Source organism: Anarhichas minor, unplaced genomic scaffold (assembly GCF_050575085.1).
Source record: "Anarhichas minor isolate MPS153535 unplaced genomic scaffold, ASM5057508v1 ptg000018l, whole genome shotgun sequence".
NCBI classification, from domain to species: Eukaryota; Metazoa; Chordata; class Actinopteri; order Perciformes; family Anarhichadidae; genus Anarhichas; species Anarhichas minor.
Genome location: NW_027466464.1, coordinates 13,583,819 through 13,610,939, shown reverse-complemented (window position 1 = coordinate 13,610,939; position 27,121 = coordinate 13,583,819). Strand labels below are relative to the sequence as shown.

At 46.8% G+C, this 27,121-nt stretch overlaps 3 protein-coding genes across 7 annotated transcripts; 1 reads left to right on the top strand and 2 right to left on the bottom strand.

Moving 5' to 3' along the window:
• Positions 1 to 72: 72 nt before the first annotated feature.
• On the bottom strand, positions 73 to 4,789 carry dnpep (aspartyl aminopeptidase). 4 transcript variants are annotated; one of them, XM_076094778.1, is made up of 15 exons: positions 4,673 to 4,789; positions 4,181 to 4,271; positions 3,558 to 3,646; positions 3,341 to 3,454; positions 3,004 to 3,129; positions 2,784 to 2,908; positions 2,573 to 2,657; positions 2,343 to 2,450; positions 2,030 to 2,107; positions 1,867 to 1,947; positions 1,470 to 1,630; positions 1,167 to 1,206; positions 920 to 1,021; positions 665 to 832; positions 73 to 378 (listed from the first exon to the last, which is right to left on the bottom strand). In XM_076094778.1, the coding sequence occupies exons 1-15, from the start codon at positions 4,676 to 4,678 to the stop codon at positions 328 to 330; spliced, it is 1,425 nt and encodes a 474-aa protein (XP_075950893.1). In that variant the 5' UTR covers positions 4,679 to 4,789; the 3' UTR covers positions 73 to 327. The 4 variants fall into 4 exon arrangements, with proteins under 4 accessions (XP_075950893.1, XP_075950894.1, XP_075950895.1 ...); XM_076094779.1 differs by having other exon boundaries at positions 4,546 to 4,703; XM_076094780.1 differs by lacking the exon at positions 4,673 to 4,789 and adding an exon at positions 4,532 to 4,659.
• A 1,886-nt stretch (positions 4,790 to 6,675) lies between these two features.
• On the top strand, positions 6,676 to 13,367 carry LOC142952719 (desmin-like). Its single transcript, XM_076094604.1, has 9 exons — positions 6,676 to 7,979; positions 9,069 to 9,129; positions 9,282 to 9,377; positions 10,237 to 10,398; positions 10,476 to 10,601; positions 10,707 to 10,927; positions 11,165 to 11,208; positions 11,592 to 11,680; positions 12,543 to 13,367. The coding sequence occupies exons 1-9, from the start codon at positions 7,405 to 7,407 to the stop codon at positions 12,582 to 12,584; spliced, it is 1,416 nt and encodes a 471-aa protein (XP_075950719.1). The 5' UTR covers positions 6,676 to 7,404; the 3' UTR covers positions 12,585 to 13,367.
• Positions 13,368 to 13,422: 55 nt separating this feature from the next.
• On the bottom strand, positions 13,423 to 26,301 carry tmem198ab (transmembrane protein 198ab). Of its 2 annotated transcripts, XM_076095074.1 has the most exons (6): positions 25,898 to 26,301; positions 18,463 to 18,515; positions 16,603 to 16,861; positions 15,943 to 16,524; positions 15,557 to 15,756; positions 13,423 to 15,446 (listed from the first exon to the last, which is right to left on the bottom strand). In XM_076095074.1, exons 3-6 carry the CDS (start codon positions 16,757 to 16,759, stop codon positions 15,294 to 15,296), a joined length of 1,092 nt encoding a protein of 363 aa, XP_075951189.1. In that variant the 5' UTR covers positions 16,760 to 16,861; positions 18,463 to 18,515; positions 25,898 to 26,301; the 3' UTR covers positions 13,423 to 15,293. The 2 variants fall into 2 exon arrangements, with proteins under 2 accessions (XP_075951189.1, XP_075951188.1); XM_076095073.1 differs by lacking the exon at positions 18,463 to 18,515.
• Between the last annotated feature and the right edge of the window lie 820 nt (positions 26,302 to 27,121).

Below are 27,121 nucleotides of genomic sequence, written 5' to 3'. Positions count from 1 at the left end.
AAATAAACTCACAGCAGCTTCTCCTGCAGGATGAAACCTTCCTGATTATTAACAAACACAGAAGAGAACAAAAACCTTTCAACGTTTTATTTTCTGTTAAACTATTTCAGTTCATATGAAAGATGTAGAAGTGTGATGTGAATGAGATTCTTTATTTGGAGGAGTTACAGTTACAGTGACGAGTGCAAAGAGAGGATGTGTCAGTTTCAACACGTGTCTATATCAACACCCTCATGACGTCTATATTCTTTACATGAGTATGTGTTGAAGTAACACAACCACATGTTGAAGATGACATTTGCTTCCATCAGCTGTTGTTCTTCCCGGCTAGTCGACAACCAGCGAGCTCCTCACTGTGGGGAACAACTGGAAGAAACCCTGCAGGAGGAAGCAGACAGGAAGTGGGAGCGTGGATTAACAACACTGAAGTGGAAGAAAAGGAAATGTGTCAAATATCTGCAGGAGATGAAAGAAAGAGATTAAATCAAAGCAGAGAAGTCTCATCTGGAGAAAATAATGATTGAATTATGAATCAGTCAAAGCTCACGAGGACCTGAACAGAAATGTGACGCGAATCTTCTCCTGCAGAAAACAAACAGTGAGGAAACACCAGCCGAGGTGTTTGGTCTCCTTTACTGAACACAGACGTGTTCCCCGTTGTTACCTTGAAGAGGGTGGTGCTCTGCAGGACGCTGGAGGTGCAGCACATCTCTCTGATGGAGTGCATGGAGAGCTGCGGAGAGCCGATGTCCACCACGGGGACGCCGAGGCGGGCGGCCAGGATGGGCCCAATGGTGCTTCCACAGGGGCTGTCGTTACGGACCATCACATCCTGCAGCAGGACGGACCGTCGGTCAGAATCATTATTACATAGAAGACATACAGCGCTGCGTGTATCGTCTGTAATCACACGCTGTACCTGCAGCGGCACGCCGACCCGGCCGGCCACCTCTCTGACTACGGAGGCGGTGACGGCCGTTGTAGCGTAACGCTGGTTGCTGTTGAACTTCAGCACTGGACCCTGAAATCAAGACGTGGACGTTAGAAACGTTGTCATATTAATCTGAAGGGTTTTTCATCATGTCGGTGGGAAATACTGATCAATGCTCATCAAGAAGCATTTTGTCCTTTTGAAACAAATCAATGCATTAAAATAATCTCTTCACCTTGTGGAAAGCAGGACGGTGGTTCTCCTCGTGCTTCTCCCTGATGATGAGATGACATAATGTAAAAGATGAAGACGGCTTCTTCTTAACATCTGTTACAACTCTGAGTGTTACTTCTCATGTTTTAACTGCCTGTTTATTGGACACTTTTCTTTAAGAAACTTTAATTTCTTGGCTTGATTTTGATTGAGGCGACTCTTCTTTAATTAAACCCCAAATATTAAAGAAAACAATATATATAATATAGATGTAATGCCACAGTAAGGAGAGTCTTCAGTGTTCACAGCAGACAGATCTACTGACTGGTAGTTGGGGTGCACGGCGTGCGCCATGTCGGCGCTGATCATGAAGGAGAGCGGCGCCGCCTGCTGGAAGGCGGTGAGGTTGGAGGCGGAAGAGGAGAGGCGGCTGAGGATGAGCTCCGTCAGGTTGGACTGAGCCCCCTGAGCGCTCTCTGATCCCACCTGCCACACACACACACACACACACACACACACACACACACACACACACACACACACACACACACACACACACACACACACACACACACACACACACACACACACACACACACACACACACACACACACACACACACACACACACACACTTTAGTTTAAGTCTGTTGATGTGGAGCTTTTCAAGATGACAACAATCAGAAATACAAGCTGCTCAGGAGACACTGGATCACACCCACCTCTTCGTTGTCGTACAGAGTGATCATGCGGACGTTGGGGTCTTTGTCCAGAGAGTCTCCTGAGCACGACTCCAGCAGCCCCTGACAGGCAGAGAGAGAAGCACTGATGTGGTTAGACGTGACGAAAACAGACTAAAGAAGCAAAGAGAAGATGGAGTCTGACCTGCAGCGCGCAGTAGCAGCTGTGGAGGTTGTCCAGACGAGGAGAGTAGATGAACTCTTCGTACACTCCTCCCAACGCCTGCAGAGGGAAGAGAAGAAGAACGTGACCAGCAGAAATACATTCCAATCAAATCTGTTTCTCCTCCACAACCGTTCATGAAATAAACGATGAGAATAGAACTTCTTCTTCAGTGTTTTTGCATTGTTCATAAACACAAGAGATTCGGCTGGTTGTCTGAAGTCACTGCTGCTGTCGGGGGTGAACCTGGATTACTACCGGTGACAGGAAGTCAATGGATTACTCGTCGACTCACCGCGGGCTGAGTGTCGGCCAGACAGAGCTCAAAGTCCAGCAGGGCTTCAGGCTCGACGCCCAGCTCTGAACACAGCACCTTCACCAGCGCTGGGTGGTGCTTCTCCGCCTGCACAGGGACGGTGCAACACAAACTTTCAAATTTGGTAGAAAATCAGCCATAAAACAGACAGTGAGGCCGACAGAGACGACATTCCTGGATGTGTAGTTCTACAGATGTGTCTGTTTTACCGTGTTGACAGCACAGCTAGCATCTCCGCTGGATGCACAGCCCGTCTCCAGCTCCTCCTGGACGACGGTGGCGAGGATCGGCACGCTGAGAAACAAATACATAAACATAACAGAGTGGGCACAAACTCCACGGTCAAGCTGTTTTTATTCTCGTCTCTGAACTCAACATGTATAATAGTCCTTGAATAAACCCCTGAGCGTCCATGCTTACAGGTGGTTCTCCTTGTTGGGGCCGAAGGAGTCGTTGACGTCTCTCTGCAGGTGGATGGCCAGGTGAGGGATCCTGAGCAGCGGTCTGGACACGTGAAACAGCCGGTGAACCAGCCGGCCGTCGGTCTGGAGGACGACACACACGTCAGAAAGATCTCACCGTAAACCCAAAGACTTTGTGCTAACACTAAACTAAACGCTGGTAACCATGATCGTGGTACCTTGACCATAACGCGGCCGGCGATGGTTAAGTCACGGTCGAACCAGGTGCTCCAGATGCCTCCGCCGTAGCACTCCACCCCGACCTGCAGACAGCCCTGCTTCGTCCTCTTGGACCTCGGCTTCACCTGAAGCACAAAGACATCATCAAATGGAATAATCTGATAAAAGATGAGGTTCTTCAGCTCAAACATGAGAGGGAGACACGAAGAGTCTCTCCGTTCTGTTGAGCTTTGGCAGCAGAGGATTTTACAAACTAGGAGAGCATCCTCGCTGCTTTCTAGGGATGCAAGGAAGCGTGAGATTGTGATTGACAGGTGGACGTGGGCGGGCTCTCACCCTGAGGCAGGGGCTGTCTGTGTGGGCACCGATCATGGAGAAGCCGTTTCCTGGCAGGAAGAGTCCGCCCACAGCGAAGGCGATGAGGCTGGAGAAGTTCCTGGTCACAAAGTACTGAAGAGAGCAGAGGACGGGATGTAAATATGGATTATTCTACAAGAAAACATGTGCAACTAATGTGAGACTCTACTCCCCTTACAGAGGACCATGAACCCACCTTGCTGGACGGCTTGATGTCCCACTTCTCAGACTCCTTCAGCTCGATGAAGCCGGCCTGCAGCAGACGCCGCTTGCATTCTTCAACCACTACAGGGACGAACGGAAGAGACAACACGACTCTCTGTCAGAGATTGGGTTTCTAAAAGAGTCATGTTTCATTGAAGCTGGAAGGAGTTCCACCGGTCTGCAACACTAACTGAAAGACTGTGGACGTCTTTGCTCCTCTGACCTTGACTATTGATTTGTTTTTTAATGTTTTATTGTCTCTTTTATTGCTCATTTAAGACTCTCTCTGTGTGGAACTACAGGTCACAGTGCAGAGATAGGAGACATTATGAAACATCTGATTCATCTGCAGAAACTTATCTTATCTAAAGCTCAAACTCAGCTGCTAACCTGTGAAAGTCTGGACTCGTCTCTTTGTTCTCAACACTGACATTTTACTGCACAATCAATACTTTTACTTTCTGTTGTTCATACTTAATAAGGTTACTTTTACTTACAGGTAAGGTTTTGAATGCAGTACTTTTTACCAATGTGGTATTTGTACTTTTACTTAAATAAAGGATCCACTGTTGTCAGTTTCACACAGAATAAGACGTATGAGTGTGCAGACTGTACCGTGGTATGGAGACACCCCTCTGTTCACAAACTGCAGGAACTCTTTGGCTGCTGACTGCACGGCCTCTTTGGAGCTCGTCATGATCAAAGACTGGAGAAAGAAAGAGCAAGAAGGAGAAACGGAGAGTCAGTTGCACAAGTTCATCAGAAGCATAGACACTAGTTACAACTAGTTACTACTAGTTACAACTTCGGACACTATTCGCGAGATTCAAATCTTTCCTTCTCTACTTTTCATAAAGCCAGATTTATATATACAATAAGACAATGAGTAGCAAATTCAAATTAGTGATAAAATTGTCATTATTACGCTAAAGCCATAGGTTGTCCGATAAAGTACGCACCGCTAACCTTTGCTAGCTAACCTGTAACTCGAACTCTCTGGCTCTTCTTCTCCGCTTCTCTTCCTCCGCTGGTCAAAGCAGCTCTGTGTGAGGGAGCAACACCTCCACATACCGCAGCGACAACAATCGTTTTTTTTATGGCACTTACCTGCATTAATTGCACTGTCAAACTATGAACTCCCGGTGCAATGGCAGAGTAATGACAGGCGGACAGAGACCTGCTGACTGCAGACCAAAAGAGAAGCAGGCGCTGTTTTATTCCAGCCACAGCGCCACAGTGACCCCTAGCGGCCAGGCGGTGTAATTACAACCGATTGATTTTTCACAAGCCCACACACATTTGTCTTTATTTCCACCTTTACCCTCCTGTCCCTCCCCACAAAGAGAAACAGGAGATATTTATTTAGTTATTGTAGATTTATTTAGATATATTTATTATATTTATATTATGGACAAGCACTGCAGTTTAGCATCTAACCAGAAGTGCAGAACAAGTAGCGTGATCATGCACTCATTTCTAGTGGTGATATAGCCTAATAGTAAATATAATAGCATGCTCTTTCTCTCTGATTTTACTCAATTTGTACCAAAAGACCTCTCTCTGTCTGTCTTTGTTACTCATATTCGTTTACTTCTTCTTCCTCCAGATGCATCACTGTTCCACCACAGGAACCGGCCTTATATAGTCCTGAAGAACGAGGGAGGAAGAAGAGGAGAGTCTGAAAACGATGAAGAGATGTTTATATCAGCTGTCAGCTCACAGAGTCTCTCCTGCTGTTGAGGAAGCCCAGGGAGATGAGAACACACGCACACACACACACACACACACACACACTCTATTAATAGACGTGAGAGCAACAGGCTGCAGTGGAGGAGCAGCAGTGGGAGTGTTGAACGTACTGGGATCTCACTATATGAGAATTTAGTCAGAAACTGTAATGGTTTTAATGGTAATAGCACACCAGGACTGTGCTCCACAAATATGTGAACCAAGTGTTTCCTGTAGCTACGGCCTGCAGACACCATCGTGGACCGTTTCATGAATTAAATCAGAATTTGTGAAATTAAAACTAACATCTCTACATTCAAGCTAAGACAATAAACGTTAGGGTTAATGCATTGATGCATTAATGCATTGTAATCTATCTAATGTTTGTAACACATTTTGCACACTGAAGACATATAAGCCAAAAACCCTGAGAAATAGGACTCATAAGAATTTAGTTTTGACTTGGCACAACCTTTTTTTAAATTAGCAATTGTGCTGATTTTTCCATCTGATTTAGAGTTGAAAGTCTGTCCAAAATATTATTTACATTCGGCTCAGCATTAGGTGCCATCCAACCCCAAAATACAGATTGTCTGAGATAGCTTCAGAGCTTCTCATGGTGGACATTTGACACAAGTGAGGACAGTGAGCAGGCACACCTGGATGAGTCACAGCGTTCACAAAGGAAATGAGCTGCACCTGCGTCAGCAGTGAGAAGCTCTTAATCCTTTACTGCTGCAGGATGTGACACTCTGACGCTGTCGTCATCGATGGCACATAATGTTTGTGAATGTGGGCTTTCTGCTGCTCTGAGAACGCCTGCAGGGTCACGCTGTTCATCTCTCAGGACGGGATAGTTCTCCTTTTTAAGGCAGGTTAGTCAAAGCCCCCCCCCCCCCGTCATTAACAAGCTGCACTGCCTCACCATGTGAGGACGACGCAGAGTTTTCACAGCCACCGTCCTTGCATCCTCACATCGTTGTGTCGTGAGATCACAGACCGGGGAAGTCATCACCCTTTCACACCCTGCTCGTTCTCACTGTGCTTTAGGTTTGGTTACGTTTACAGTTGTTAACGCAGAGAACTCAAAAACATGTTCTTTCTTTACTACAAGGTGCCACATGGTCAACCCCTCCTGCTGCTGTATAACTCTCCAGAGTTTTACAATCCTGTGTTATATTACAGCATATATGTCACTCAAATATACTGTTTCCTCATCAAAATGTATCCCCCCCCCCACCTGTTATCACTTCAACAGGAGTGAAACACTCTTCTTCCTGCAGCACATGTACCTGTAGCTCCCCCACAAGCTGCACAGCGACAAAGAGACCTGTGCGTTAAAACAACCAGGGTTCTGATGCAGAAGAACACAAGATAGAATAATAGTGTAGAGTTGAACTGAGCCCACGTTTTGCAGCATTATCTTGCAATGCACATCGTAGGCCGATCAAATGCAGAGTTTTTAACTCCTTCCTCAAAGGACAATGAAACACTTTGACATCTGTCATATGCATTTGATTACTGTTGGAGGGCATTCATCATCTCACCACTCAGCAGCCTGTTCAGTCCAACATTACACTCACACCTTATTCACTGGATGAGACCACTGTGTTGGCACAGCGGGGTCCCGACTCAGAGGGCTTTGGGAGAAGACATGGCAGAGAGTTGAACCTTTTTCAACTTCCATTCATGGCCACGTCATCCCATAAGCTACGCTTCAGGCCTTACACGTTCCTCCAGGATCATTTGGTAACGTGAACGAGTTCATTTCACTCTGTGCTTTGTGATTGTTGGGACTGAGGATAAAACCTTTCTGAGAAAGTGGAGAGAGACAAAAGAGAAAGATGGAAAATGAAATAAAGAATGAAGCGGTAGGTGGAGAGGGATGCATGGAGGGGAGAGAGAAAGAATGAAGGAGTAGATGAAGAGGTGGTAGGAAAGTAGAAAAGGAATGTGACAAAGAGAGAGAGAGAGAGAGAGAGAGAGAGAGAGAGAGAGAGAGGGCAGTTCACAGGGAGGAGGGGGGGGACTACAAAAAGCCAGGGGCAGTAAGTTCTTCTTCAGTGCTCCCCTCTGCAGCAGCCCCCGCCAGGCTTTCCGTGTCTTCCACTATGGCCTCCTACAGCTCCTCAGCCCAAACCGCCTCCTCCTACCGCCGCCACTTTGGCCACGGCACCTACGCCTCGCCCTCCCTCAGCCGCTCGCTGCTGGGCCACAGCGGCGGTGGCGGGGGCCACCACTCCTCCAGGGTCTATGAGGTGACCCGGAGCAGCTCCACACCATCCTACCGGGTCTCCTCCAGCTCCTACGGGAAGCCCCTGATGACATCCCGGGCCTCCGTCGGGCGCTCCTACGGCGGCATGGGCGAGACGCTGGACTTCAACCTGGCCGACGCTGTGAACCAGGAATTCCTGACCACGCGGACCAACGAGAAGGTCGAGCTGCAGCACCTGAACGACCGCTTCGCCAGCTACATCGAGAAGGTCCGCTTCCTGGAGCAGCAGAACCAGACGCTGGCGGTGGAGGTGGAGCGGCTCCGAGGCCGCGAGCCGACGCACATCGCCGACCTGTACGAGGAGGAGATGAGCGAGCTGAGGAGGCAGGTGGAGATCCTGACCAATCAGAGGTCACGTATAGAAGTGGAGCGGGACAACATGGTCGACGACGTGGACAAGCTCAAGCTCAGGTGGGAGGGGCAAGACGGCGTGTGTGTTTCTTTAAGAAGAGGAGCGTGTGTGTTAAATGGTTCAGAGTAGGTTTGTGTGTGTTGTGTGTTTGTAAGTGACAGAAAATCTGTGTGTAAATATCTGAGTAATAATTAAAACATCATTCCATTAAATTCAAAGATACCCTCACATTACAAATAGACTGATGCTTATGAAGACATTCCTCAGGTTTACACCAGTCTGCATCTAAATGTGAGTTAACAGTGAGCTCTAATTCCTGCATGTAGTCGTTGTCCTGCTGAAGGGCCCATGAGCAAAACACTGAATCTAAAACTGCTGCAAAAACTGATCTTCTAGTTTCTTAACCTAGAATATTCTCTGGGATGCTGATAAACATGATGGATGATGTGTGTGTGTGTGTGTGTGTGTGTGTGTGTGTTACTGCTCCCCAATTCTTACCCAAGTCAGAGCTCATCACACACACACACACACACACACACACACACACACACACACACACACACACAGCATGTTTACACTGTCCTCTTCTATAAAAGGAGAGGAAAGAGCTCCCACATATCTGAAGGACCTCTAATGATCTCTCTCTCTCTCTCTCTCTCTCTCTCTCTCTCTCTCTCTCTCTCTCTCTCTCTCTCTCTCTCTCTCTCTCTCTCTCTCTGGTTTACATTAAGTGCCAGTCCTAAAGGTTTAGAGAGGAGACGTGCTGCTGTGATTCATTATTAAATATAAAAGAATCACTGGAAGGTCCTTTAAAAGGGATTTTAAAGAGTTCTCACTTCTGGGTTTTAATACTGTTGTATTTCTGTATTTCTGTAACATTAAGTGAGACTTATTATTCATAATGATCTGTTCACAGGGTTACAACATCATCACCATTACTTTCTTCTTTCATCACATCCCAGAAGATGTTGATGTCTTTAAGATCAGATGTTTTACCGGCAAAATCATTTTCCAAACATTGTTTATTTCTCAGATGAAACCTGATCATCCACTGAGAATGATCTGCTGAATATGAATAAAATACATTCAAACAGCGAACTCAAAAACTACAATGTCCTTCATGGTGTCATTGTCTCTCATCACTTCAGACTCCAGGAGGAGATGCTCCAGAAAGAGGACGCAGAAAACAACCTGGCTGCTTTCAGGGCGGTGAGTCCCTCGTACTGCTGGTACTGTGTACTACTACAGAAGTATGTACAAGTACTCCGATCAACGACATGCTTCTTCTCTCGGCGGACGTGAATAACTGTATTTTAAACACGAGGGGGACAGGATGTAACTGACTCAGTAAACCGTTGCAGGATGTGGATGCTGCCACTCTGGCTCGTCTGGACCTGGAGAGACGCATCGAGACGCTGCAGGAGGAGATCGTGTTCCTGAAGAAGATCCACGAAGAGGTTCTTCTTCTTCTTCTTCTTCTGTTTCTGTCTCTCTGCTCACAAGTGCAAATATTATACATGTGTCAGATAATGCACAGAGGATCGTCTCAAGATTATTAAGGGTACAAATATCAAAGGGTTTGTTTGATTGTTTCCTGTCTGTTGAGTTTGTGTTCTGTGTGACTGTTCTGCATTTGTCTGTTAGTGTGTGTGTGTGTGTGTGTGTGTGTGTGTGTGTGTGTGTGTGTGTGTGTGTGTGTGTGACAAACAGATTGTAGAAGCATACAGTTTCACACTCAAAGCTTGTATGTTGGCAGCAGGCCTGAGCAATGCTGCTGCAGATCACTGAAATCTCCCACAGCAGATGTCCTCCTAAAACGACTCTGTGTAGCAGTGGACGTCCACGTCACTGAGCAGCAGAGGCCTGTAAGCTGAGACGTGTGTGTGAGTGAGTGTGTGTGTGTGTGTGTGTGTGTGTGTGTGTGTGTGCAACCAGCCTGGACACTGATAAGACTCGCTACATGATGCCGAAGCCAAATGGTTGCTAGTGTAGAGTGGTTACTGGTGTTTGTGGTGATTGGTATCAGGTGGCACAGGATGAGCAACAGCCACCACTACTGAGCAGGGAAGTGTCTCATGGATACTTGGACTGCATTGAAGGCTGATGTGAGGAGTTTTAGTCGGGCTAAAAGGAAATCAAGTTGCAAAAATGTGCAAAGAGTAGAGCAGTAGTACTTTCTGAGGTGTTACCAGCCTGCTTTACTCTAATTCCCACATGTGCACAAACCAAACACATGCTGCAAAACTAATCCCTTCTGTGCACAGCCTCCTCTCTCCCACTCTAAGCGGACCTCTCTCCCTCCTCCTCCTCCTGCAGGAGATCCGCGAGCTGCAGATGCAGATGCAGGAGTCTCAGGTGCAAGTCCAGATGGACATGTCTAAGCCGGACCTGACGGCGGCACTGCGGGACATCAGATCCCAGTACGAGGGCATCGCCGCCAAGAACATCTCCGAGGCCGAGGATTGGTACAAGTCGAAGGTGAGAGATATCACTGCGACATGGTGGGTACTTAAAAGATTACCATGTGGTGTGACCTTTGACCTTTGTCCCTGCAGGTGTCCGACCTGAACCAGGCGGTGAATAAAAACAACGATGCACTGAAGCAGGCCCGGCAGGAGACCATGGAGTTCAGACACCAGATCCAGTCCTACACCTGCGAGATCGACTCGCTCAAAGGCACCGTATGTGTCTCTCACACACACACACACACACACACACACACACACACACACACACACACACACAAGCTGTGTCTCACTTCAGATTCGTCTCTTTGACAAACCCAGAATGAGTCCCTGATGAGGCAGATGAGGGACATGGAGGACCGCCACGGTCGCGAGGCCGGCGGCTTCCAGGACAACATCTCCCGGCTGGAGGCGGAGATCGGCAACATGAAGGACGAGATGGCGCGCCACCTCCGGGAGTACCAGGACCTGCTTAACGTCAAGATGGCGCTGGATGTGGAGATCGCCACCTACAGGAAGCTGCTGGAAGGGGAGGAGAGCAGGTGATGCTGGAGTCCAGGAGCAAAGACGAGTTTCAAGTCTTTTATATTTTGACTTGTTTTAAGACAAAAAGGATTTTAATGTTCAGTTCAAAATGCTGGACAAGTTAGAACCAAATTACAATCTGGTTTTAAAAGCGTGTTAAAAACAAATGCAGCCTTAAAACAATATTTTATCCAAATTAAATTGCAGAATCATAGTACTGAAAATAAATAACATTTGTATTTCTGTCTTGGCAGGATTACCTTGCCTGTGCAGAGCTTCTCCACCCTGAGCTTCAGAGGTACGAACACACTTGCTGTAACCTGAACACACCACTAGAGGTCTGGAGTCTGTCCTCACCCACAATGCAGTTCACCTGCAGATGGAGCTTTTACCCCTGATTTGGGATCCATCATCATTTAAATGGCATCATATGATTCCAGCAGAAGCAGAAAAGTCTGAGTAATTGTGTGATTGATCTGTGGTTGATTTTAAAGGTTGGATTCGTTTATCTGTTCTGCTTCAGAAACATCAAAATGCATTTAAAAGTTCTCCAACATGCAGATCCTCATTATATTTTAGGATGATTTTAAACTTGAATATATCTGCATGTGTCTTTAGCTTTAAACAACATATTAATAACCTCAGTGGGATGTTGATATTTTCTTCCATGCGTTTGAACAGAGACCAGCCCCGAGCACCAGCAGCGCTCCTCTGAGCTGCATTCAAAGAAAACCGTTCTCATCAAGACCATCGAGACCCGCGATGGAGAGGTAAGACACACCGACGAGCAGCAGTCCTGCAGGAGATACGTGTACAAAACAGCTTTCATTCTCTTAGTTCTTATGAAATGTATTAAGTACTTTTACTTCCTGCCAACTTTGTTCGGATTCATCTCAATGAGCTCAGTCTTTCCCGTCTTTCTTCCATCATCGACTAAACAAAGGAACTCATGTCTTTAAAAAGCTCTGAACAAAAGGATTCAGGACTCAGTAAAGATCAGTGAGACATTTTTAAACGACGTTTAATCTCTCACTGTTAAACTAATGGGTCTACATTTATATTGATCCATTATGGGTCAGTGCTCACTTTCAGTTCATTCTGCACTTAACAGCCAAAGTAATCAATTCTCTGCACTGAATGCAAACAGCTATATGAGCAATATCTAGCTCAATAAGCACCCATGACCTCTGACCTCAGCATTTAGTTTTCAGCTGTGACACTTGAGTATGAAAGAGTGGGGACCAGGACATTGTGTTTGATGTTTGGTCACATTACTCCGGAGGTCAAACACACCTAAACAACGTGCAGCGACTAGTTGAGCATCCAAGCATCCGGTCCCAGCAGCGCGGAGACACGCGACACACGCAGCTTCTGTGGAAAACATACATCACAGGCGTGTTGCGACAGGTCACGGCTGCTCTTCTCCCCCTCAAGAAAGATCACATCCGAGGAGATCCTGGAGAAATGAGTTCTCATTACTTTCCTCAGACATCACACACTGCAGAGCTCTTCTACTGTAACATAGAAGAAGCTTTCCTTCAGAGACCCGTGACCTGATTCCACACAGTGTCTTTATCTCTCTAAGTGTTTTATATCTTTTAAAGTCGGACTGTTGTGTTTCCTGCCTTCCAGGTCGTCAGCGAGTCGACGCAGCACCAGCACGACATCATGTAACGATCTGCAGAAGAGAAGAAGAAACAACAAGAAACAAGAAAAGAAGCGCAAATAAAACTTCAAGTGAAAGACTTCACACACTCATGATTAAGGCCTGCACTCTCCTGGTCTTACAGCGACTGCAGCGTGTGAATGTAAAGCAGAGTGATGGTGTCATTAACGTTATGCAGCTCTGCTTCGTGGTGTTTCTAAGCTGGAAACAACATGCAGGACAAATTGTCTGCATCTTGAATTAAGAAAGAAGAAGCTGGGTCACTGTAGAGTTGAGATACGATTGAGATCTTTTGAGGTGTTTCTGCAGAATACAGCATCTTAGCATCTGAAAGAGGTAAAAAGAGTAAAAGCATTTTCAAACGGTCTACAAAATAAAATACCCTGGTGCTGCACAAACCTCCTGATCTGCAATTTAAGTTAAATCTGTTTCACATCAATCCTCGGATCCGAACCCTCATCTTTAATGCAGGTTGTTCTTCTTTCTTCTTCTTCTGGTTTCTTCCAAACACAGCAGCTTCTGTCCTGTTCCTCAAGGTCAGAGTCACAGTTCTGTCCAATCAGAATGTATGAGTGTGTTTATCAATGAAGGGCAGATAAAGAGGAGGAGATGGAGGAGATTAAAAGGAGATGAAGCTAGAGATACTGAAGGAGGAGGGAGGTCATGTGAGGAGAGAGAGAGGAGGAGGAGGAGGAGGAGGAGGAGGAGGAGGAAGAGCGGCTGTTTTCAGGAGAGAAAATCTTTTGTGACTTTTAAATATTATTTGCTAATAAAAAGTGGATTTCATGTTACAGCTGATGTCTGCATGTCTCTGAGTTGAAAGACGACTCACACACACAGATCAAATACAGGCCCATAAGAACACATGCTTTAATAATTATAGTCATAATTAAAGTTCTTAAAAAAAGCATGGAGTTACTGGCCTACAGTGATGACATCGCACTGTCCTTTACAGAAATAAATACATCTGAAAATAAATACATCCCACTTGAAAAGAACAATTTAGATTCTTAAGAAAAGAGAGTTTAAATGTTTAAATGTTGAAATGATAGAAATAACAGAACAGGTTAGTGGTGCTGTGTTTTATGTACAAAGTTCATATGGATGCACATGAGGGCGGAGGTGTTTGGTGGGGGCCAAGACGAAGCCACGCAGAGCGGATCGGGGTGAGGTCATGCACTTCCGTTTCCTACGGATGAATAAAAACGTACCATACGCCCCCCCCCCCCCCCCCACATCTGCTTGCTTTAACTATAAAAAGGTAAAGACGGTAAAGTATTCACATTTTCCCAAATAAAGAAAATCAATGCACACGATGGAAGGAGCTGTTGGTCTAAGTACAAGTTGGTATGGCCACTCGTCCACTGTTTCCATCCAGACTCTCTGAGCTGTATTTACACTGGCATCTCAGCGGGACTCACATTTTAATACCAATAAATAATAATCCTGCTAGCTTTGAGACTCGTGGAAGACTTTTAGCTTCTAGCTTCTTCTGCCAGAGCAACCGGAGCTAAAGAGTGGACCTTCTCCACACTGGCAGACATATCTTTCATCTATGCTTAAGGAGTAAAAACCTCTCTGCTCAGCATCTTAAATAATCTCTTGGAGGAAACAGTCTGGGATGAAGTTCAGGTTGTACAATAATCAGGGACATGGTTTCCAAACCGTGAGTAGAATCTCAGAGGAGGTGCCAGTGTAAATGTGGCTCTCTTGCTGTCAGCTAAAAACAAATCCTCCTCATATATCCAGGCATCTGTGAAGACAACAAGCCAACTCCACTCCAACAACATGATTTGACCCTGCTTGTTGTAGCTCTATGGCTACCCGCCTGAAAATCCTTCACATTTAATGCAAAAACAAGCCATCGATGGGAGATCTGCCAGTAACCCCCCTCCTGTTGCTGAGTGGTACAGTCCACAGAGGGGCAAGGCACCCGTTGAAACAGATTCCCTGGCCGTCGGAGAGCAGTTTGAAGCTTGAAGAAGTGTATCGTCCAGCACCAAGGGTGACGAAGGGTTTCCCCTCTTGAAAGACGTCCCTCCCCATTTCAAGGACGATTTGTTTGTAGTCCAGATGGCACAGAAAGCAAATAAAAGATCCCGGTTTGCATTTAAGGGCCCTTACTTCCCTTTATAGATGAATCTCTGTTGGACACCTACAGGCTGAGGGACTAGTTGCTTCTGCACCATCAGCTCAGAATCATCAACAGCAGTAGAAACGACAGCAAGGTTGTATTTAGATGCCTGCGTTTGAACCTGAGGCGGTTTTGCACTGAAACTGAGATCCCTGATCTGGTTTGACTTGAGATGGTGACAAACAGGCCGAGTCCAGGTACAGCAGGCTACTTCAGGTTTCCACCCCAGCCCTTAAGATTGTAGCTGCGGTGTGTGTTTGTGTGAGTGCATGCATGCATTTGTGCATTTTAATCTACTGAAAGACAGTGAAAAAGAGGTCAACCAAGCCTCTGCACCACACTGACTGCTCCAGCAGGTAGCACAAGGGATGCTGGGCTTTATAAACTAAAATGTAATTAGTAAAGGGTTAAACATGTTTTGCATTTTGGGTAAATCCAGCCCTAAATATATTTTCATTCTTAGGGGTGTGGCTAAACCCAGATTACGTTTGAACCCAGTTTGTCCTTGCACAGGTGTGATTGCAGAGTCATGTGTCTCTGTGGTAGAGTGGTGAGTTCAGGCCTCTGGGAGGCGGGGGACCGGTCAGACACGCAGGGAAGGTCCTGCAGCTCCGGTGAGGGGCGTCGTGGAGCCGCGGTCGTAGCCCACATCCACCACGGTGTGCGGCCGGCCAGCCAGCCGGCTCGGGATCGGCTGCACCTGCACCTGACGGTCTCGGAAACTCTGGATGTAGCTCTGGAAGGAGCAGAGAAAGAGTTTGGTTTAAAGATGGAAACACAGCAGCATTGCAGGAAGCAAGACACAAAAAAACAACAGACATAGATGACAGAAGATGAGACCCTCACCGGCGAGAGGACGTCCGTGTCGTAGCGGCGGATGGGGTTGGGCTTGCGGCGGTAGGCGGGCTCAGTGTGAAGCTGCTTGGCCTGGTGATGGTTGGAGGTGGAGCCGTGCTGCTGCTTCTTCTTCTTCTTGTTGCGATAGCGATCGTCCCGCTGACGAATCCGCATCACCTGCATCCTCCTCTGCTGCCGGCTGATGATGACTGTGGAGCAGAGGGAGGGCGATGAGGAGACGTTAGCTAGCATATGCTAATAGCTTTGTAGATGTTTGAGCAGCTGAGGGTGGAGCTAGTGCTACCTTTTCATCATGATGTGCACACTTAGCTTAAACAGCTACAATACTTATAGTTCAAGAGACATGTCCAACAAAAACAACGAGTTTTCCTCACCCTTGGTATGAGAGTATCCCTCAGCAGTGACCTTCCACTGGACCATGACCCCCAGCAGGGTGAGGGCAGGCCACACCCCGAGCACCACCCACGTCAGCCAGCACACGGGCTTGCCAGGTGCCGCTTTCAGTCGCTCGTACGTGTACAGCACGAGGGCGAAGAGCTCCACGAAGTAGTCCACCGCCACAGTGATGACAGCTGCACCGAACATCGCTGTGGACAGCGTGGTAAAGAGGCGCTGCCACTGCAGGGTGAGCACGGCGAACAGCATGCCCAGGCCAAGCAGCACGGCCAGGGGCACCCAGACAGAGCGCGGCGGGCTGTCGGTAAGCTCCTCCATGCCCACCAGGGTGGCCACAGCCACCAGCAGGCCCAGCAGCAGGCCCACCATAAAGAGGCCCACGCTGCGGACCAGCATTGTGACCAGGCCGCAGAGCGTGCCGATGCCGAGGCCGATGCCCACCGAGGCCTCCAGGCTCAGCTGGGTGTCCAGAACGCGCTCCTTGTAGCAGAGCATGAAGATGACGACAGAGCCAAACATCAGGCCCGTCAGGAACATCACCGCTTTGAAGCAGCGGTAGCCTGAAGTGAGAGGAAGAAACAAAGGTTAACAGGGTTGTAGCTTCACGAGTAAATCAACCACACAGACCCAGGACTCACCAAAGAAGCAGTAAATGATGCCGAAGAGACAGCACATGGAGCAGACGACAGAGGGAACCACGTTGTAGTGGCCACCAACGTCCTCGCAGCCATCCAGGCGCTCTGGACTCAGCTCCTGGTCAGGCCGGGCCAGCATCATCTCCAGGGTGGTCGTCATTGTGAACAGGAGGAGAGAGGAGGAAGGGGAGAGGAGGTGGGGGGGGGGGGAGGGGTGACCAGGTGGGAGGCTAGGGAGCACCACACAGCCACATGGTTTCACCTGAGGAGAGAGGGCAGGAGAGAGCAGGAGGACAGGGTCAGACGAAGCAGGAAAGGGATTTGGAGGAGCGGAGGAAGCATCACATTTTATAAATGCTCATTTATTAACAGACTCAAATGATGTGGACTCAACAGGGGCCGTCTTTACAGCGAGCATCGTGATCAAAACCTTCAGAGAAACACTACTTCACCAAATTCACATGATCCTTTGTCCATTTGAACAGATCGTCATGGACGCTCTCTAATCCTGGAGGAGGGAGAGTCCTTGAATGCACCATCATGACATTCATAATATTGAAGTTTGACTAAATGTCTGCATGTTGATTAAAGATAACAGACGAATAGAAACCAATCGTTAAACTGGTGGTAGAGTCTGAACCAGGCTTTGCAGGTTTATGTGATTTAAATCTAATGAAAACCCAGCAGCCAAAGGATCAACAACACAACCCGCTCATGAAGTGGCTTTCAAACCTGCAGCAGAGTGAAGCAGGTCTTGTTTCGTGTCTGCACATACACACACAGTTTGGCATTCCCCCCCCCCCCCCGATGGCGGAAGCAGCCGATAATAATAGCTCACTAACAGCGTGTGTTTGAGCAGACGGACGAGGGTCAAAGCCTCGCTGTGTTTGATCGGGAGGAACTGGAGTCCTTCAGGCCTCCAGGACAAAGAAAACACATTCATCTCTCCTCAGCAGTTCAATCATGAAGAATATCTCATCTAAAATACAAGATCAATAATCTCACAGAGTTGGTTCTTTATGGTCCTTTGTGCTGTGATATTGTTTAGTATTGAGATGATTTATTTCTTCTTCTGTGAGCTTCTCCTTTGTTTTGCTTCTTCTCATCGATAACGTTTCTTGTTCTCCATCCTCAGTTTCTCTCCACATGCTTTGCATCCTTCTGTTTCGTTCCCTGCAGCTCGTCTCAGTGACTTTATATTATCTTTGTTTAGTAAATCCTCATTGTGATTCATAACGTGCTGCAACTAGTTTCCTTCTTTGCAGCCTTTCCTCACCTACTTTCCTCTGTTTACGTGTCCGAATACTTTCTCCTTGATTGTATTTTGAGGATTGAGATCCTGAACGAACACACAGTGCTGAAGTTACGCATGCATCATGTTTTGATGTAAAATAGTACTGTTGTTAGGTCAAAAGGTGCATGCTACTTTAAATAAAACGGTTCCCTCCCCCCCCTCTGGTGGTTTCCGTGCTCTCCATCTCGGGTGAGTTCAGTGTGACGGTGGAAGGTTTCTGGGTCAGAGGTGCTTATGTAACTCCTGTCTGGGGAACTTTGCTCTGATATTCATGAGCTCCCCCATCCCTTCTCTCTCCTTTTGTTTCCTTCTCATCCTACTTCCTTCAGTACCTTCTCTCCTTCCACCTCTAAATCATCTGCTTCTTGTTGCTGGCCCGACTTGGCTGCCACTCCTCATAGCGATTAGCTTAGCTTAGCATAAAGACTGCAAACAGGGGGAAACAGCTAGCCTGGCTCTGTCAAAAATATGCAAATACACCGAAAATCCTACTAATTAATGCGTTCTGTCTCCTTTGTTCAGTAAATAAAACAATAAAAGTTGATTTTATTATACTTATTATCACTCACGTGCAAATGACTTCTTCATTTCTCAGTAGCCTTGATTCACTCAGCAAGACGGACTAAATGCAGGAAACAACTAGTTTAAACAGTTAATTCAACTGTTGACAGAAGCTTGTGAATAGAAACAGAATAGAAACAGACAGTAGAAGCTGATGAATAAAGCCTCAGAACAACACTCACACACACTCTTACTACATTTTCAGACATGTCATATTAATAATCATCTTTTGGTGGAGGATTAGCCGGGTGACCCTGTGTGTGTGTGTGTGTGTGTGTGTGTGTGTGTGTGTGTGTGTGTGTGTGTGTGTGTGTGTGTGTGTGTGTGCACTAAGCCGGTTTGTACCGCAGATCAACAACGTGCAGTTTTTATGTTTGCAGATGGATGAGAGAGAGAGAGAGAGAGAGACAGAGAGAGAGAGAGAGAGAGAGAAAATAGACACGTTTCTTCTTCTGCTGTCCGAATCAGCAGCAACAACAACACCGTGTTCTCCTCCTGCTTCCTGTCTGTTGCCATAACAACGGAGGGATGCTGACAGACCAGTCGGTCGGTCCGAAACCTGACCAATGGAGGAGCAGCTTAAACTCCCGTAGCAACAGTGTGAGAGCCAATCAGTGGCCCCGTCTGTTCCTCTGAATGTGTTCATGTGTGTGTGTTCGTGTGTGTGTGTTCATGTGTGTGTGTGTGTGTGTGTGTGTGTGTGTGCTCCTATAGAAACCCTTTAATTCATAGATAAACTATTACAGAGTGAATCTGCATGTTTCAGTTACATTTCAAGCACAAAATCATAAGTCTATTAGATTATTGTATAATTATTCAACAACTATTTTCAGAATCTATTGACCGTTTTAATTTATTAAAATAATTTTTCCTCTAAAAGATATTTGACGAGTGGCCATAAGTGATCAGAATGATGTCTTCTATTATGACTATGAAAAGTAAGGAAGTCTTAGTATTTCCTCATGTCCGTCGTATCTTCACTCTCAGTAACGATCAGCTGCTCCGAGCGTCTACAGAAGGTTCAATTAACAGCGACCGTGTCGACTGACAGTGACTTTGGATGGACGGATGTGACGGTCAGGGAGAGGACGAGCTCTCCTCCTCTGTGACCGTCCGTCAGCCGGAGATTAAACGCCATATTAATATGAATGCAGCTGATTTAAACGTGATGCAAAGAATCTCCTCGTCTCTATTCGTCTCACAGCAGATGGATCAATTAACTGAACAAGTAAAACCTGTCTCCCCTCACACACACACACACACACACACACACACACACACACACACACACACACAGAGTGCACAGACTGATGGAGAACAAGATGTTGTAGATCTGACCCACATGTTTAAGTCCGGACAACAGCTCAGACGTGATTCATTTTGCATTCGTGCATCTTAATCAGAGTCCTGAGAGCCTTTTAGTGGCACTCCATCCCTACTTCACTTCTTCAGCCCGTTAGAAGAATCTAACTTTGTGTGATATTTTCTGTGTCAAGCTTCTGTCTCTTGATCATCACGCTTTCATTCTGTGCAAACCTCAGCGTCTGCTCAGTGTAACGAGGCTGTGCAGGTTTCATAACCCTGTGACTCAAGAAATCTGCTCCTGATGCTTTTATTTAAAGACACTTTGTTCTCCTCTTCTCTTCTGCTGGTGATAAAAGCTTCTCGAGGGCCCGAGGAACAGACATATTCACTCATAAGAGCTTCATTTATGCTGCTCACAAAGCTGTTATGTTTAATAGCTTTTCACATGCAATAACATTTTAAGACTTGTGAAGTGTGTGTGAGCGACACCCAGCTGTGTTAACCCTCCAGACGCCGGGCGATGCTCTCCGACTCTCTGGTTCATCTTCAGCCAATAGGAAGGCAGAAACTCCTGTGACCTCATCAACCGGCGTCTGACACCACGTTCACCATGTGGTCTGATTGTGTTAATCTGGTGCCATCAAAGCACTGGTTTAAAACTTAAGGTCTCTGTTGAAGTGAACAAAAGCACAACTGCAGAATGACTAAAGAGATCTTTCACAGAGTTAACTTCACACGAGACCATCAAGTGTCTCATACTCACCATGTGTCACGCAACAGAGTTCTCCGACATGAAAACGACAACAACGCGACTGTGTGTGTCACAGTCGTGACTGAACAGGAACGAGGAGCGATGTGACACGACCAACCGGCACGGCTGATCCTGGACCTGGTCCTGGTCCTGTGAGAGGATCCGGTTTATCCAACTTCCTGTTTCTGACCAGAACACTTTCATCCTCGAATCAGCACAAATATGCAGGAAAGCTGCAGCACAGAAGTCTTTAACTTCACTGAATGCCTTCAGAGATGATGTTAGATACATTCAGAGTCATATGTTTACGCCCTAAACACTATATTCTTATTTCCTAAAGCCCCACAAACAAACACCGAGTGTTTCCATATAAGAAAGCATCTGAACATGAGATGAGGCTTTGTTTCATCTGATGGGGTTTAAAGCATAAAGAGAAGAGAGATGGAAGGAGACGCCAGCAGCCTTCCCACCATGTGTTACGTAACTCCTAATGCATGACTCACTGCACTTCAGCTGCTTTCCAAATCTATTTGCTTTGCCAACGATTCACATAATTCAAAACAAGGACAAACCTCCTCGTCTTCTCAAACGCTTCTGAGCAACGTGGAGAGAAACGGTTCACATTCACAGAAACATACGGATTATTCCTTTAAGTTCCTTTTCTTCTGACATCTGTGATAGAATACATGTTTAAACTGATGTAGGGCTGCAACTACGTCCACCTTTATTATTCACTAATCGATCTATTAGTCTGTAAATGTCAGAATAAACTGCAACTATTTTATTTTATTCACGATAATGAATCTTAGCAGCTGGTTTTTTCGACTGAAAATGTCCGATCGGTGAATTAAAACAAACTTTCCTGGAATCATTAACATTAATTAATAAAATGACTGAAAGCTGATAATCATAATATCGAATCGCTGCATCCAGTCGACATCACCGCTGCATCTTACAGACTCAGACGAGTAGAATGTGAAGTCATGAAGCTCCAGACTGAATCTGCTCCATCACTGACCTGAGAAATGTGACCGAGGCTGCAACACGTCCTCACCAACAGCCTCTCGTGCCTCTCCCCGGTGTCTGAATGATGCACATGATGCACACAGACCTCTCTGTCTCTCAGCGCTGTTCACGAGCCGTCCAAGGTAACAGGCTGGTGGGAGAGTTTGCCAAAAACAAGCCCGTTCATGACGAGCTCAGAGCGAGCTGCCAGCCGCTCACACAACCTCAGCCTCCGGAGAGGTTGTTGTCATCAATCGTCCTGCAGCTAACCTGGAACACCGAGCGGCCCCCTCAGCACATGTCAATCAATACGGGCCGGGGAGGCAGGGGAACGTGACCATGGGATCATTGCATGTGTTAGTATGGTGTGTGTGTGTGTGTGTGTCGTCACGTGTCTCCGTCAGACAGAAACACACCAGAGACACTTCAGGTGCGTTAGGACACAGCAGATCTTCTGCTTTCCAGGGAATGTTCCCAACAGGAAGGTAAACCCAGTCGTTAGGTTGATCGTGACTGTTGTTGGTCGTGTCCAGACTGTCTGTCCATCAACAGTACTCCTTCTGCTGCACAATGAAAAGCTTTGAACTGATTCAGCCCGAGCTGATGCTGAATAATCTCTGTTCAGATCTGAGACTGTCGGCGCAAAATGAAACCAAAAGCATCAATAACGTTAGAAATAAATAGTCCTCAAACTTCACTGGAAGGTGACTCACATCACTCTTTTTACAGAACAGGAACAACATGTCGTGACTCCGGCGGTCGACGACTCTCACCCACAAACACCCACCCGACTCCGGGAGATCAGGCACGACCGCCGGCACCGGGAGGCCGAGGCGTCCTCACACCTCCTCAGAGGAGCGGGTTACATAAGGCCGCTGCTCCAGTTCTAGAGACCACGTGTGGCTGCTGTCATTTCCTCCGATTGGACGGAATGTGAAGAATCTGCCGATGGGGAAGCGTTGAGAGGAGGAGGAGGAGGAGGAGGAGGAGGACACTGAGGTCTTTGTCATGTTGGACTCTGTTTTCAGCCCAACACACTGCTGAGAGCGCAGCATCGTAAACGTGGCTCTCGACAAACTAAATTAGTCTTTAAAAAGGTCACAAAATAATCACAACTTCACAAAAATAAAGTCTTTAAATGTCAAAACCCAAAGATATTCAGTCAACAATACGACTGGAGAAGCTCATTTCTATCTCTTATTGAAACGTGAACACACACACCTGCAGGTTCCTCTCAGGTGTCATCAGACCTGCAGCAGCATGTTTCATTCATTCTAACGCACCCCCCCTCCAGAGGCCTCTCTGATGAACGCCGTGTTAATGCTGCTCAGTATGACTCAACATCCCCCGGCTCCCCGTCCTCCGTCGCCCTGAGGGAGCCACGCAGGAATATCAATGATGTTTGTTCCCGGGGAGGAGAAAGTGAACCCAGTGTAGCACAAGAATGTTCAAATGAGAAGCTGATTTAACTTCACACGAGCAGACACAACCTCAGATCCACTTTGCTCATTTAAAGCCGGTCGGTTGGACGAACGGAAACATTTCTCTCTTTAGCTGGAAAAACTATTTAAATAAAAAACAAGAGAGCAGTTCACTCCAGCTGAAGGAAACAGACCATCGTTGTTACATCGTTATGTAAACTGAGGTTTAGTTCCTCCTCATGTTTTCTGTGGTCCAGCAGGTCAGAGAGGTCGAGCAGCTGACAGGTGTCTCTCTCTTTCATGCACCACCTGTAACCTTCACCCTTCACCCTTCAGACACACCAGACTCAGCCTGTGAGAGGACATGAAGACATTCAGCAGAGAAAACCAATGAAGCCAATTTATCATCATAGCAGCAACCTCAGAACCATCAACAATCACTATGATGATTGTGATAAACACCGCGGTCACAATCTGTGGATGAATTATTCATTTGATTCAGATTATGTGGCAGAAACACAAACATGTGTTCTGATTTCTGGCTCATCAGAAAACCAGATGAAGTCTGCAGCACTTCGACATGTGCGGGAAATAACCCATGATCCTCTCTGCTCGTCCTTACCCATGATCCTCTCTGCTCGTCCTTACCCATGATCCTCTCTGCTCGTCCTTACCCATGATCCTCTCTGCTCGTCCTTACATGCCACGGCAACAGTGCGGCTCGTGTGATCACACAACGGGGGGGTCGAACCCAATTATCTCTGGCTTCAATGCTTCAGCCACATCAGAGAACAAAGAACCGCAGAAGTTTGTGCGCTTCACTTTCCATCTCTGCACTGGAGAGAATCTGGTTTGACCTCCTTTCATCATCTGAACTCAGCCGGTGCTTTTATTTGTATAAAAGGCACCGCTGCCCACTTCCTGTCACGCTCTCAGTGAGAGCTCGATGAGAACCTGAAGAGTCCTGAAGCAGGAAGGAGCAACAGTCTTCAGCAGACTCCTCTCTGCACCTGTCAGCTCCCACAGCGCTGTGAACATCTGGCCTCCTGCAGCTCGTCTCACACTCTAATGAGCCCTCACCCATCACTGCTGGACACGGGACCCTGAACGCCTCGTGGGAAACTCTGGCATGCAGATTCTCAGACAGACACAAATGAAACGTGAGAATGCAACGTGTGTGTGTGTGTGTGTGTGTGTGTGTGTGTGTGTGTGTGTGTGTTCCCATCAACAGTTCTGGTTCAAAGGTAAGTAAAAACACTAATATTATAACAATTTGAAGGAATACTTTAAGCATGTAAAGCAGACATGTTAGAACCATTACCCATTCATGTCTGGTTGCTGTATTCTGTACTTTAACGTATGATAATCTGCTGGTTGTGACGGAGACTTGAGGTCGTATCATGATTTGAATGCAAAGAGTCTGAAATGTGAAAGCGATGATTCAATAAGAGGCACAAAGAGCTCGACCTGCAGCTGGATGTTTATGAGATCACAGAGACGCTGCAGCAGCCGGAGAATAAACCCAACAGCAGCCTGAGACAGACAGGGGGGGGGGGGGGGGGTGAGGTGAGGGAGGAAGCGAGCAGCACCAAGCCGGAGATGTTGACCCAGTGGTCACTCCCCCGGCTGTCGAGTCGAGCCGCCTGACTGCGCCGATAAGACGGCGGCCCGACACACAGCGAACACACAGAGAGCAGCTGGAGGTCTGCAGTCTGTCTCTGAGTTACTCTGGAGAGGAAACGCTTCTTTCACTTTGTCCGCTTCAGTTAGCAATGTCCTACGTTTCCCAGAATGCCTTTCAATGACCTCCAGGGAGCATGAATCAGTTAACCTGCACTGGGTTACACATGAAGGTACAACAGGAAGAGTTTACAGTTCGAGTCTCTTGCTGCAATGCATTCTGGTCTATTTCCTCTCTTCTTGTCTGATGGATATTTAATGTTGGATATTTAATGCATTAAGAAGGCAGGAAGGGTTCCAATAAAAAGACAACTGAGCTGCATTATGGGACATGTAGGATCCAGTGTTGTTGAAGTTTAAACCTTTATTCAATTTGGACAATTCCATGAGTATGTTTTGGATGCTAAGGAATAGAAAAGGCTAAACTTCCATCGGCTGTGATGTTTTTTTAAATCATAAACTGGTGAATTCTGAGCTTTTCAATAAACATGAACATCACATCTACCGTCAACAGCTGATTTAAACACGTGAAGGTAAACAGAATGAACCGTGTAATGCTGCACCATCACCTGCTGGTGGTTTTGTTTGAGTCATGATGCACACACACACACCCACACACACACACACACACACACACACACACACACACACACACACACACACAAAGTTACTCTGCAGAAGAAGAACACATTCCTCCATCACCATCTCCTCACTTTAAATGAATAAAGCTTCATCCAGCACATCTCAGTCAGTGGAACCAGTCGACTGATTCATCTCTTGTCTGCAGAGCTCCAATTCTAGATTTGAGTAAATGAAGCAGATGAATCTCAGATTACATCTGAGTTATGAAGAATCATCAGAAAACACTGACTTTAATAAACACCTTCTACACTGAACCATAGAGACGTGATGTTAACAGTGGTCCCTTCAGGGACCTCTGGGAGAAGTCAAACTCCAGACATCATCTACTCACGCGTCCATCCATCTGCTATAATGAGAAGCCATTGACTCTGACAGGATGATCGACCCAGATGCGACCATCCGGGTCAGACATCAGCGACCTCAGCGTCCATCACGCGAAGCCAGCTGACCTCAATCCCAGTGTTGTGCATCCAGCACAGCGCTGTTCCCGATGGAGCTGCTGCTCCGCTCACATGTGAACTCCTCTGTTCATCGTGTTTGACAGCAGGTGCGTGTGTGTGTGTGTGTGTGTGTGTGTGTGCGTGTGTGTGTGTCTGAGACAAAAGAGACGCACCGTGCGCGTATAAACGGGCCACTCACCATCATCCCCGACAGGTTGACGCGCCTCGTCCGCGCTCACATGATGCCAAAAGAAGCCTCCTGAGCCGGAAACACCGATCATTTTCAACGTTTTCTTCCCCGACTTGGGTGCATTCTCGTCGCCGTGGAGGTCCGTGTTTCCCCGGTAGCCTGCAGGGACGTGGATCCCCAACTAGTCCTCCATGAGGAAAAACGCACAGAAACCGGGCTGGAAAAGAGGAACAACCCGGATTACATGTCGGATAAAAACAGATCTATGCGCGAATTATAAATGACGCGATGGATCATCCAGACCGGAGCCCGGATGGTCGGATGGATGGAGCAGCCTCGCGGTAACGCGGTGCGTCGGGTGAAGAAGTGGCCTCCGCTGCAAAAGATGTCGAGTCCAGACTTGTCATCGTCTGAATCACGTAAAGTGCGTTAGAGGAAGAATAAAGTCCGCACATTCAGCGGCTCCTAGAGGCTGAGGTCTAAAAGACATCCCACAATATCAACACACTCTTTATTATGACTTCACACATATGATATTCAACATGCATGCATGCATCAGTGGAATGACGCACACTGCATTTATTTATGAATTAGTATTTAAATATCTGAGGAGAACTCTGTGTTTCTCTGTGCAGAGAAAAGTCTCCTGAACGTTTACATCTTTTGCAGCGCGCGTGGCTGACGCACGACGTCCTCACGCACGCAGAGGGAGATGATGAGCGGCTTCAAGCTACTCAAGGTTAGGACCACCGGAAGTGGAGATGTTTGAACTTCAAAATAATAAGCACACGTTGAGGACCAGCCTGGGGGTGCAGGGTTTATTAAGACTAAAGAAGCGCCTCATGCTGTTTATCATATTCTCTGGTACATGTTCACCAGTAACCACGTCAATGTGCAAACATCTGATTCCTGCAACACTACACTAACTGATTAATTGCAATTATATTTCAGAATGTGCACCACTGACGCATAATGACAGGTTGTAGCTGCAATAGGTTTCCAGAGAGTTGTTCAGGTGTTCAGGTGTGAATAAAGTCTCTCACTGTCCTGAGGAGGCCAGCAGGAGGCTGCACACACACCTGCTTTGTTTAAAATGTATTTAATATCTTCAATCAATGGAATCAGATCAATAAAAACAAGTTTGGACCAGAAATAGAGTACGGCCTGCATCTCTTCCACATGGCTGATTCACAACACAAACTTTATTTCACAACAATGACGACATATATTCAG